The sequence below is a fragment of the Mastigoproctus giganteus genome, chromosome 12, assembly GCF_048544385.1.
Source record: "Mastigoproctus giganteus isolate SK-2022 chromosome 12, ASM4854438v1, whole genome shotgun sequence".
NCBI classification, from domain to species: domain Eukaryota; kingdom Metazoa; phylum Arthropoda; class Arachnida; order Uropygi; family Thelyphonidae; genus Mastigoproctus; species Mastigoproctus giganteus.
In genome coordinates this window covers 34,780,943-34,793,210 of record NC_143586.1, presented here as the reverse complement: position 1 = coordinate 34,793,210, position 12,268 = coordinate 34,780,943, and the positions used below count along the sequence as shown (strand labels likewise).

At 37.1% G+C, this 12,268-nt stretch overlaps 1 protein-coding gene across 1 annotated transcript in view; it reads right to left on the bottom strand.

Annotated features, from left to right (window-relative positions):
* LOC150076876 (spectrin beta chain-like) overlaps positions 1-12,268 on the bottom strand; it is an 800,006-nt gene that overhangs the window by 311,183 nt on the left and 476,555 nt on the right. Inside the window, exon 31 of the mRNA XM_090386889.1 lies at positions 11,296-11,496. Coding sequence (XP_090243015.1) covers positions 11,296-11,496 — 201 coding nt within the window. The remainder of the gene's footprint in view (positions 1-11,295; positions 11,497-12,268) is intronic.

The window sequence follows — 12,268 nt, the reverse complement described above, 5'->3', positions numbered from 1 at the left end:
ATGATCACTGATCAGATGGAAGATTTCAAGGTAGTTTAGAAGCTGGCAATTATTGGATTTCTCTACTACTTTGGAAAGGGTAGAGGTAAGTGAAATTGAAGAATAATTGGATGGGAGGAATGTGTTCAATCTTTTTACAAACTGCTGGATATGAGCACAAATTTCTAAGCAGAAGAAGAAATACCAATGGAATATAAAATTGTAAAAAGGCAATACAGAACAGGAGGAAGCTCTAAAGCACAGGTTTTGAGAACAAGTGGAGAAAGACGATCAATGACTTGGAGTTTTCTTGGCATTAAAATCGATCAAAATTTTTCTAACATCCTCTTTACAGAAAACTTCAGTTCTGAGGCATTGGGCATAGTGCACTGGAAATGGCAAGAGGTGCTTGTTGATACAATAAGAAAAGTAAGATGCAAGCAAGGCTTTATCTTCAGGTGAGGAGGCAACAGAACCATCAAGTTTCAACAGAGGTTCGAGTTGACAGGCAAATGTTACATCCAATGGATTTGGCAAGAGATCAGAATGCTTGACGACTGTTTTAACAACAAACAGTTTTCTATGCTGAGCCTGTTTAAAGTCTAGTTTGGTTTGATTAATAACTACATTATAATTGTTGATAAGTTTTGTGTAGGCAGAAAATGAATCTGAACACATGGATGTGAGCCACTTGTGATATGCCATATTCTCATTTTGAACAGACTTTGCACATTTATTGGAAAACCAAAGTTTAGATAAAGGATGAAATTTTAAGGTGCTATGTGGAATAAAGAATTTCATCCCTACAAGAATAATTTCACTAACATGATCCAAGCAAACAATGACATCAGAAGATTTAAAACAGTAGCCCAACCATGGAAAATAAGAAAAATCTCAAAGACCAGCCTATTTCACATTCTTGTAATGCCAAGCATCTCAAATCACAACTTTGTAATTGTCTCTTCTCCAATGAAGCCTTTCTCTTGTGGCCATTCTCAGCCTTGTGTCAGGTACATGGTGAATGGCCCTAAAGGGCCATTCACCATGTACTTTGAGGGGTTGTTCCTGAGAAGATTTGGGTGTGGTAGAATTGTCTGGTATTCTGGTAGTAAGTAAATGAACAATCTATCCAAGATCATGAGTAACCGCAAAAACCTCAACATCTTGACCAGCTGGGTACATGTCATTAGAAAACTGAAACCAGCTGGAGTTGTGAATGTTAAAATCAAAGAAAACCACTTGACTGTTATGAAATCGTTGTGAAGAAAGGAAGTCAAAGGGTTCTAAGTGATTAGTGCAGCTGTGACGACGATTGTTGTTGTTGGTTTGATTTATTGGTGCAAGAGCTACTAAGGCCATAATGCAACTATTACAATATTATTTGGTACAGGTTTGATAAACAGGTGGATTTAGATTAGATGGAATTTGTTTATTTTTCTCAGGAAGGTAAAGAGATTATTTATATCTGGTCGGTCTCCGAGAATTTTCAGTAAAGTAAGTTGATTAGAGGAACAGAGATATGAAGAGAAAGCTGTTTGTAATTCTCTTAAGTATAATCGGCAATCAAGAATAAGATGCTTTACTGTGAGTTGAGTTTGGCAGTTGCTACATAGTAGAGGATCATTCCGTGTGAGTTAGGTGGGTATGCCCAATCCACAATCTAGAAAGTACAACTTCTTCCTTCCTATTCCCTCTGAGGCTTGATGGCCACAGCTTGTGATCGTTTTTAATTTGGAACAATTTATTGGTTTCGTTCTCCTGCCAAATGAACAGCCATTTTTTTCTTCCGGTACTTCGTATGACGTGTTTGTAATCTGTGTAAGGTATCTGGACATCTGATGTTATGAGACTAGCATTCTTGGCAGAAAAATCTGCTTTTTCGTTGCCTGTAATATCAGAATGTCCAGGAATCCAACAGAAGATTATTTTTTGCTTGTTTGTATGAAGCTGCGCTAAATTTATTTGAATTTGTTGTAAATAGGGGTGACTTGAAGGAAGTTTATGCTGAAGAGCAGATACAGCGCTTAAGGAGTGTGTATAGATTATGGTTTCAGGGTATAAAGACTGCTTTACATTCTTTAATGCCATCAGGATAGTGTACAATTCTGCGGTGTTAACTACTGCACTCCAAAGGAAGCTGACAAGATATTGTTAAATTTGGCAGTATTGCAGCTGCACCAACTTTAGAGTCTGTCTTGGAGCCATCTGTGTAAATTTGAGTGTAACAAGAAAACTGGAAGGAGTGAGCCACATGAATCTGCTTAATATTGCAATTTTGAAGGGTATGCTTTCCCCATTGTTGGAAATGTTTATCAATATTTGCCAAGGTTATTTGCCATGGCGGTGTAGCCATGCTTTCATTTGGAGTTGTGTTATCCATATTTAGACCTCAAGATATGTTTAAATTCTGTAATCTAATGCCGCATGGTTTATTTTGCAAAGGTTTATTTTTATACAAATTATCCCATTTTGGTGTGAAAAGATATTGCCATATAGGATGGTGTGATGGTGTGGGAAACTTCTGATCTTAGCTGCATAATTAATAGCAAAGCATGAAGGAATAGGGGTGGTTCATGTGTTCATGAAGGAATAGGGGTGGTTCATGTGTTCATGAAGGAATAGGGGTGGTTCTGTATAGAGACTCTGAACTGGTGATGTACGAAAAGCTCCTAGGGCAATTCGAAGAGCATTGTGATGTACAGGATCAAGCCATTTAATACACTCTGTCTTGCTGAGCCATATACAGGAGACCCATAGTCTTGTCTAGATATAATTAATGAACGGTATAGGTGGTGGTTTTTTTTTTTTGTTAGTTGTTGACGCATCAGCTTCTATGGCCATATTGCACCGCCCAAAGTTTTTGCATTTTGCTGTGATCCAAGCCCGAGGCGGGAATCGAACCTGCGACCTTTGGGTTGCCAGGCAGGCACTTTACCTACCTGGCTAGCCCGGTATAGGTGTAGCAGCAGCATGTACCGATCAGAGCCCCATGACATAGCAGAAATTGCCCTAAGTAGATTCACCTTTCTTAGACAGGTTGTACAGATATGCTTAATATGTTCTAAAAAACTTAATTTTTTATCTGGAATTATTCCAAGAAATCTAATCTTTGTTGATAAGTAAGTGGATAAGAATCGAGTTGTAAATTTGGATCAGGATGCAAATTTCGTTTACGGCAAAAGTGTATTGCTGTTGTTTTTTGCTTTAAGAGTCAACCATTATTTTTTGTCTATTGAACAAGCTTGTTAATTGTGCCTTGAAGCTGTCCTTCAATTACATGCATATTTTGAGTGTGACATGAGATTGCCAGATCGTCTGCATACAGGTATGTTTCCACTGTGTCAGGAATGCATGTGGTAATTGAATTAATGGCGATGGAGAAGAGCGTGGCACTAAGCACAGAACCATGAGGGACTCCTTCTTCTTGCACAAATGTTTGCGAGAGAGTAGAATGAAAACATACTTGAAAGGACCTATTGCTCAAAAAGTTTTGGATAAATTTTGAAAGATGACCTCGAAGACCGGATTTAAAGAGATTGCGAAGAATCCCATATTGCCAGGTTGTGTCGAAAGCTTTTTCAATGTCAAGACATATCATTGCTAGGTGTTCATTCCTGAGAAATGCATTTCGAATGTTTCCTTCAGCTTTCACCACGAGGTCAAGTGTTGATTATCTTTTTTCAAAAGCCATACTGATTTCGACTTAGGATATTTTCTGTCTCTAGGAACTATGTCAACCTAGCATTAATCATTTTTTTCTAATGTCTTTCCTAAATAGCTGATTAAAGCAATAGTTCTGTAATTTGTTGGATAAGAATGGTCCTTTCCTGGTTTTGGAAAAGCTAGTACAATGGAATGACACCAGCTAATAGGGTAGTAATATTCAAGAAAGATTCTATTATATAGTTTCAAAAGAGCAGACTGGGACTCTTCACTCAAATGACATAACACTGCATATCAGATTCCATCAGGGCCAGCGGCACAGTTTTTTGATCGTAAAAGACATGATAGAGTTAAGCAGATCATAATCTGCTTAAATCTGTCATGTTAACATTATACGAAAGCTGGCTTGTAGTATTTAAATTTAGATTATATTTTTCTGCCTGTACTTTATGCAACTGAAAGGTTCGATCATGTGCAGTTACAGCTGAAAGTTTAAAACGTTTTACCTAATGAATTAGCAATTTCAAGAATATTACAGATTTCTTTCCCTTTTAAAAGTAGAATCGAAGTAGTTATAGGAGGGTATTTTCCATTAATTTTTCTCATTTTATTCTAAACTGTTTTGATGTTTGTGGTTCTGTTTATGGTGGAGGCATATCGAAACCAATGTCTCTTTTTTGCTTATATGTTGTATATGACGAGCTTTAGCTCTTGCAAACTTTATCAGATTAGTTGTGGTTGGGTTTTTATGAAATAAATTCCAGTATTTATTCTTCTCTTTTTTGGCATCCCAGCAGGCTTCGTTCCACCATATTTTTAGGTGCGAGCAGGCTTTGATAGATGATTTGGGTATGACAGTTTCTGCAGCTGCCATTATTTTCTGAGTGGTGTAAGTTACCGCAGAGTCAATGGTGAAAGTCTCAACGGTTTGAAAATCTAAATGTGCCAGTTTTTGATATTTCATCCAGTTAGCTTTTTCAAACTTCCAGATTGTTTTTATTTCAGTTTACGGTGGAGAGTTAGTTGAAAATGTGCATAATATTGGAAAGTGGTCACTGTTACGTAGGTTGTCAGTAACTGTTCAGTCAATAAGTGGAAACAAGTTTGGCGAGCATATTGAAAGGTCAATTGCAGAAGTTGACCTGGAGGAGAAATGCATATGTGTGACTGCCATTGTTTAACAACATTAAGTTGTGCCTTTCAAGAATTTTTTAAAATCAATTGACCTCTCTTATCAAGATGTAAAGAACCCAATAAGGGGTGGTGCCCACTGAGTGACTAAATCATCTAAATCAGCAAAAGTGTAGGAAAGATTGGGCGAAAGGTATGAGGAAACAACTGTTATTGTTATCCCAACCCTGACTCAGGCAGTGATTGCTTCTGTTGTTGCTTTCAGAGGGATAGGTCTGAAAAGAGTTCTGGAGTTGACTAACAGTGCTACCCCTCCATGAGCTATATTAGAGTTGTTCCTATCTTTTCTAAGCATTATATGATGTTTTATGCTTAAAGATATTTGAGGGATCTTGTTTCCTGTAGGCAAAGAAAGCAGGCTTATATTCTGTAAGATCATAAACATCATTTTAAGTTGGCTCGGAATCCGCGACAATTCCACTGTATGATTCTATGCAATATTGAGGATTATCAGGTGTATCTGTTTGCTTACGGGATGCAGTTTGTTTGTGCTTATCTATTCTTGTTTTTTTTTTTTGTGGAATATTGGTCTACTGATATCCATGTCTTCCTCTGCATGTATTTTGAGATGTGTATCATCTTCATATGATTTTGTATCAATGTCCATGGTATCGGTTCGAGAATTCTGACTATCTCCTTCAGAACTTCTGTGCTTTAATGGGTGCTGTACAGAGGTTTTATCTAGCAGTATTGTCAGTGGCGTGTTTACTGAAAGACTTTTTTCTGTTGCATAGAGTTTTCTTTCAGTGAGGAAAGGACTGATCTTGCCCAGTCAGATATTGATATGCTTGGAGGAGCTGAGCAATCAGTCTATACTCTTACAGAGCGCTGTGGCTTTTGCACAACTAAAGCATAAGAAGGTGATTTAGTGAACACCAAAAACTGTTTCTTTGCCTCATGGTATGGCACTTTGTTTTCAACTCTGTATTTTTGGATTTTCTTTTCCCTCTGCCATTAGGTGCACTCCTTTGAGTATGCCAAATGATTTCCTTGGGCCTGAGCAATATGGCCTTAGTTGCTAATGCTCCTAAAAACCAAAACAACAAAACAAATTTCCTTGGGCAATTTGGACAGCACTGCGTTTCAGTGCAGTCTGTGTGTATATGCTCTTTTGAACCACAGGAGGTGGTAATACCTCTGCAGACTGCCAAACTTTTGGCACTTAAAACAGTGGACTAAGTTAGGAATACATGGTCTAATTTTACATCTGAAATATCCAGCTTTTACGGTTAATGGCAGAGTTGATGTACTGAATGTGAGAATCACTGTCTGAGTAGGAGTAAGTACTCCATCTTTCTTGATGACTATCCTTCTTGCATGTATGACATTTTGATCGTTTAGTTCTTGAATGATCTCTTCCTCTGCAACATTAAGGAGATCCCACTCAGCTATTATCCCTTTAGAGGAGTTTAAGGTGGCATGTGGGGTTACCTTTGTGGGAATTCCACCAAATGTAGATATTCCAAGCCGTCTTTCTGAGTGTTTATGTTCACTCATCTCAACTAGAAGGTCTCCAGATTGGAGTCTTTGGACCATTTTTGGAGGGCCAGCCACATTTTCAATATATTTCTGGATTAAAAATGGGGAGAGCTTACTCATCTTCATGTGATTTTGTATCAATGCCCATGGTATCGGTTCGAGACTTCTGATTATCTCCTTCAGATAGTCAGTGACCGCGGGTTGTCTGTCAAGGAGTGCAGAATTAGAAAAAGAGGAGCACAATTTTCAGTTCCTCCTTTTTTCTGCCTCTTTGCATTGGATGTAGTTATATCATCCCTTGTCGATGCTGGATTGAGAGATCCATAATTGTTTCTTCTGTTGCTATCCATCATAGCTCCTTTTTGCCCTGGGAGAGTGAGTTTCTTCTCCCAAGTTACCGGCCCACGAGAACAATTTCAACAACAGACAAGTTTAACAGAATTGAGTAGAAATATTTTAATCCAGGCAAGATATAAAAAAAAAAAGATTCCAAATTACTAAGTATTTGACAGGGAATATCAGAGCAGACATGCACAAGTACACCTTTGAAGTGAAGGGAATTGTACACTGGATAATTAAGATGGCTGAGATGAGCAGTGGTCAAGGCAATTGGTAATTGGGATTCTGTTAGAAAAAAATAAGTGCAGCTTTGTGACTATAAGTGGAAATGGACCTATTGTTGAGATTGGAACTGAGACCACGTATGTTGAGCAATGAAAGAGGAAATGTATGGAAACTTTTGTTCATTTTTGCAGATAATTTTGTTCTTTTAGTTTGACACATTTAGTGGATAAAGTTAAAGTGGAGGAGGAGCAAGTATGAAGTAACAAAATTTTTGGACATGTTTACACATAGTAAGACATAACGTGGCATTGACAATATGGCACTGCCAAAAGGTTAATACATATAACAGCTTGTTTTAAAAGTTAACTGGTCCCTCACTGGCAAGTGGGGGATAGCACGTGGTTGCATTAAAAGAATTAGCTTTTTGGTGATAGCATTTGTTAGAGTGGTGCAATACCAAAGCAACCATGATGGCAAAGTTGGTTCAGCTGTGAGGAATAAGACCATTGCATTACCTAGGAAATTTAAACCTGTTGCCCTGCAAAAACACAAAAGGTCAAACCATACCTGCATTAATAATTAAATTTGAGAAGAACATTGTTGTTCTACTACTAAATCAGTTTAGTAAAGACACTTTACCATGAAGTATTTAATTACCTTATTGCAATATTTAATTTAATTAGTTTATTATAATAAGCTAATTAAGTATGTCACGTGGCAAAGTGCTTTTACTATTTCAATCTTGTATTACTAAACCTATTCCTGAATTAATGTTATTTACAAGTGTAGCAGTCTTATACACTCTTTTGAGTTCATCACTAATTATGAATGAGTCACTAATCTTCAATCATTTCCAATAGCAAGGGAATTTCATGACCATCTAGAAAACTTTCACCATGCCATAAATTATTTAATAATTAATTTATTGTATGGTATAAATGAATGCTATAAATGAATAATTACCATAACCACTGTAGGATACTTTGTGCTCATTTCAGCAATTGGAGCATCGTAATTTTTAAGAAAGAAATATTCCCACTGTGCCAGAAGAATTTGTTTGTGGAGAGGGGGAGCCTAAATAATCTGGTGCTGCCACAGTCTTATATATGTAATACCATGGGAATACGAATGCATATTCCCATGGCATTACATATATATTTACCATCTTACATGGTGATTTTACAGAATCTTACCACACACACAACCACTGGCAACCTAAAGGCAATTAAGCTAATTAAAAGTCTGCAAATAATATCACAATTTGGAAACTTAGTTTTTCAAACATTTTCACTTCAATTCCAAACAAACAACATATATGCAAATCTCAAAAATTGCATCAGTATTGAAAAAGTGAGGGAAAAAAAAAAAACACATGACACCTTTATTAGCATTTGTATCTTCGGTAACTATTTACTGACAAATCTTAAAAAAACTTTAAGATTTGTCATCTAGCTCCAGTATTCAGGTCTATAATTCTCTCTACTACCCTGAGTGGACAGAAATCATGGGATACCTACCTAGCAATGGGTAGTACCACCTTTCATCCGGGTAAGGGCAGTCACACGGCAAGGTATTAAGTCCACTAGTTCACGAAAGCATTCAACAGGTATTTCCATCCATACTTGCTGCACTGCTGTCCGTAATTCTGCTGCATTCCTTGATGGAGGATCCAAAGCTCGAGTGGGCCTTCCCACAGTATCCCAAAGATGCTCCAAAGGGTCCGTGTCTGGTGAACAAGGAGGCCATTCCATGGTGGTAAATTCTGCGGACTGCTCTTCAAACCACGTTCTAGACACCACAGCTCTGTGGGGAGGCACATTGTCCTACTGGAAGAGTCCATTGCCCTGTGGGTGCAGGATAACCACAAAGGGATGCAGGTGATCTGCAAGGATGGACACGTAATCTGGACTCAGAGATGCGTCGAGACTTTCCAGAGTTGAACACGCCCCAGACCATTACCGACTGTCCACCTGCCTGAACAACTCCTTGTTGATATGATGGATGCATAGCTTTGTGTGGTTTCTGCCAGATATGCACCCTTCTGTCCACTTGAAATAACTGAGAGCGGGACTCATCGGACCCGGAGACCGTGTCCAATCATCCAAGGTCCAATGCTGATGTTCATTCACCCAGATGAGGCATACAGTCTTGTGTCATGGTGTTAGCAATGATACTCTGGAGGGTCGGCGGCTCCCATAACCTATTGCAGCTACTGATCTCCTGATGGTCTTGGTGGAGGTGTTCCTGGCACTTCCCTTGTTGAAGTTGCTGGTGATTTGTGCCACTGTCGCTCTCCAGTTGGCTGAAACAATGCAAGACAGATGTCAACAGCCACATTCATCCACCACCTTTCTCCACCCACAGCGCTGTCCACGATGAGATGTTATTCTGGAAATGGCATATTCCAGATACACTTTTGATACTGTCCAATGGGGATAGTGCAATTTCTGTACCACCTTCGCAATAGTGACCCATGTGCCGGGCACCCACTATCATCCCTCTTTCAAAGTCTGTTAGCTCATGATGTTTATCCATGCTGACATTGAATTACCATGTATATGAATGCAGTGAACCAATATTCCTGACAAGCCATAGTTTTGTCCACTAGCAAGAGGGGTGACAGCGTCGCATTACCCAGGTATCCCATGAATTCCGTCCTTTCAGCGTATATGAAAATTTAACCACAAGAAACTACAGTAACTATCTGCCATCATTACACAGGTGTTATCCTGGCAATATAGATCACAACTTTGAAAATATATATCCCTAAAGATTTTTAAAAAATCAACACCGGCATAAAGAAGGAGGCTGATTTTATTCCACAAAACCATCTAGATCAATATTTATGAAAGAAAGAAAAAAAAAAAAACTAATTCAAATTTTACACTGACATTCCAACAACTTTATTAATAAATAGAGCAACCTAATAACTTCACAAGCTAATAAACTGGCCAGAAGTTGCAGAAGCAATACATTATTCAGATAGACTTAAAATGTTTGTTTGTTGTTTGTTATTTGGTTTTTAGGAGCATTAGCAACTAAGGCCATATTGCTCCGGGATATGCGGTGGTCATTCCCTGACCTTTCCGCATCCTCTGCATTTGGTGGTGACGGGCTCGAACCCCGGTCTAATCAAGAAGCGTGTGCTACGCACTGCTGCTCCTTCCCACCTGGCTACAGAGGTGCCCATAGATAGACTTAAAAACTTTCAATCTGATTACAACCAAATCATATTACACCTAAATTCCTCAACTGTTACATGTGCAGTGTACTTCAAAAGGTGAATGCTAAACACAAATACAAGATTAAGGTCATGGGGGAGGATGGAGGGAACAGTTGTTATATTGCAGTTATCATACCTGTATGTTGCAGACAGAAATGTAATAACTTATAGTAATGTGATAACTTAAATGTGATAACTTATAGTAAACCTCAATCTCTTCCTTTTCACAATGCAGCCTACTTTATTATTAATTTGTAAGTATTCCATACCAACTATGTTATTAATTTGTAAATAATCTCTACTAACTTTGAATTTAATCACCAATATTATGGATTCCTACCACTTGCTGCTGGAGTCTCATGACATCAGCAATGATAAAAAAACCATTTCATTCATGTTGGATTTTGTTTTGCCCCAACAACTCAACTTTCAGAAGAAAATAAAAGGGAGCTAACACTTGGTGAAATGTTCAATTGTGAATCAAAGCTATTAAACATTTTGTCTTCAATAATAAAATACATAACAGAGGAAGAAAAAGACAATGCTGGTGGACAGTTACAATGCAACCTATGGGTTCCACAGGTGACAGAAGTGACAACAATGACTAGACTAAAAATAATAAATATGAAGTTTTACCAGCTCCCAGTGCTGTAGCTGTTCATTCAATGTTGAGCAGTGTGCAATGTTCTTGGAGGCTTCCTCAAACAGTGTAACATTTGTGCATACTGATCAATTAGAATGCTGTTAGAAAATTCATTACGAACAAAAATCAGTTTTTTTTTTGTATAGAATTTTACAAATTAAATTAAATTGTGAATTATACATGTAAGTAAAATGACTGTTACTTTTTTACCTTTATCCTAACCTTTTCTTTATTTCTTCCCTTGACAATAAATGCAGTACACAGGGAGGAGTGGGTGAAGATAGTACCAACCATTTTGTGTTGAAAATTTTTCACAGTAGCTTAAAGTCACATAATCAAGTTGCCATTCAAAATATAATTTATGCAATTCAATCTGATGCTTTTCACTTGCAAGATCTTAATTAAAAGCCCAGCTAACAGTTTGTATGATGCTTAAAGATCTTTTATTACTCTTTATCATTTTAAGTCAACTGGTCATACCACAAATCTGATATTTTTAACTTTCCCTATATCATAAGTTTTCACAGAAATCATTGTTAATAAATTAACCTACCTGCTGAGCCTTCTCAGATTCTTCCAGTTTATTCTTTCTGAAGTCAACAGCCTTCTTCAGATCAGTCCACATTTCCATCAGTTCATTTATCAACCTTCTAAATTCTTCTGCATCTTCATGACCTTCATCAATTAATTTCTGACCATTTTCGCAAACACTAATTATCCTTGGTTCATGATTATCAATTTCAGTTCGAAGTGACTACAAATAAATCAGAAAAAAGTATTTAAAATTTTTAAGCTATACAAGAACTCTCTTAAACTTTTTAAAAATATAGTACATTATACTGTGAAGCAAAAAAAAAAAAAAAAAAAGTCCTAACTATAAAGGAAGTTGCAATAACTGCCAACTGCTGATGCAAATCTTCCAAAACACAAAAAAAAAATTAAAATTTCAGAAGTTGCCAGAAAAAACTGGCAAGAACTGCAATTTATGAAAAAACGAGCTTTACTTCATTTTTGGAAATATATATATATCTGGAGCTCCTACACTGTACGTTTAAAATATTCAAGCATGAATATTTAAATGAAATGTATGTCTATTCAAGAATGGCCATCCACAGTCAAAGGATAGGCCTAACAAAACCCTCACCTTTGGAATCATGATTGCAATGATTCTTCAAAGAACACTATTAATCAATCTAAAAAAAGAAAAAAATAAATAAAAATATATATATATAAACCCAATATGGCTATAAAAGTTGATTGAAATTTTTTTTTTTTTTTTTTTGTGAGTGACAAAATGCACATGTGGACTTGTGTTTTAGAGCTACACTCTAAAAATGAGAAATATTGGCTCTCACCACAATAGTAGTAGTAGTACAATGTGATGCAAGAAAGCAAGTGTATGACCTTATGCAGCATCAGCCAAAAAAAAAACACAACATTCACTCCAAATGAATGTCCAGTTCCTCAAATTTATTTAACCTATCAACTTCCACAATGACAGATGGAAGTTTGTTCCAGCAATTAAC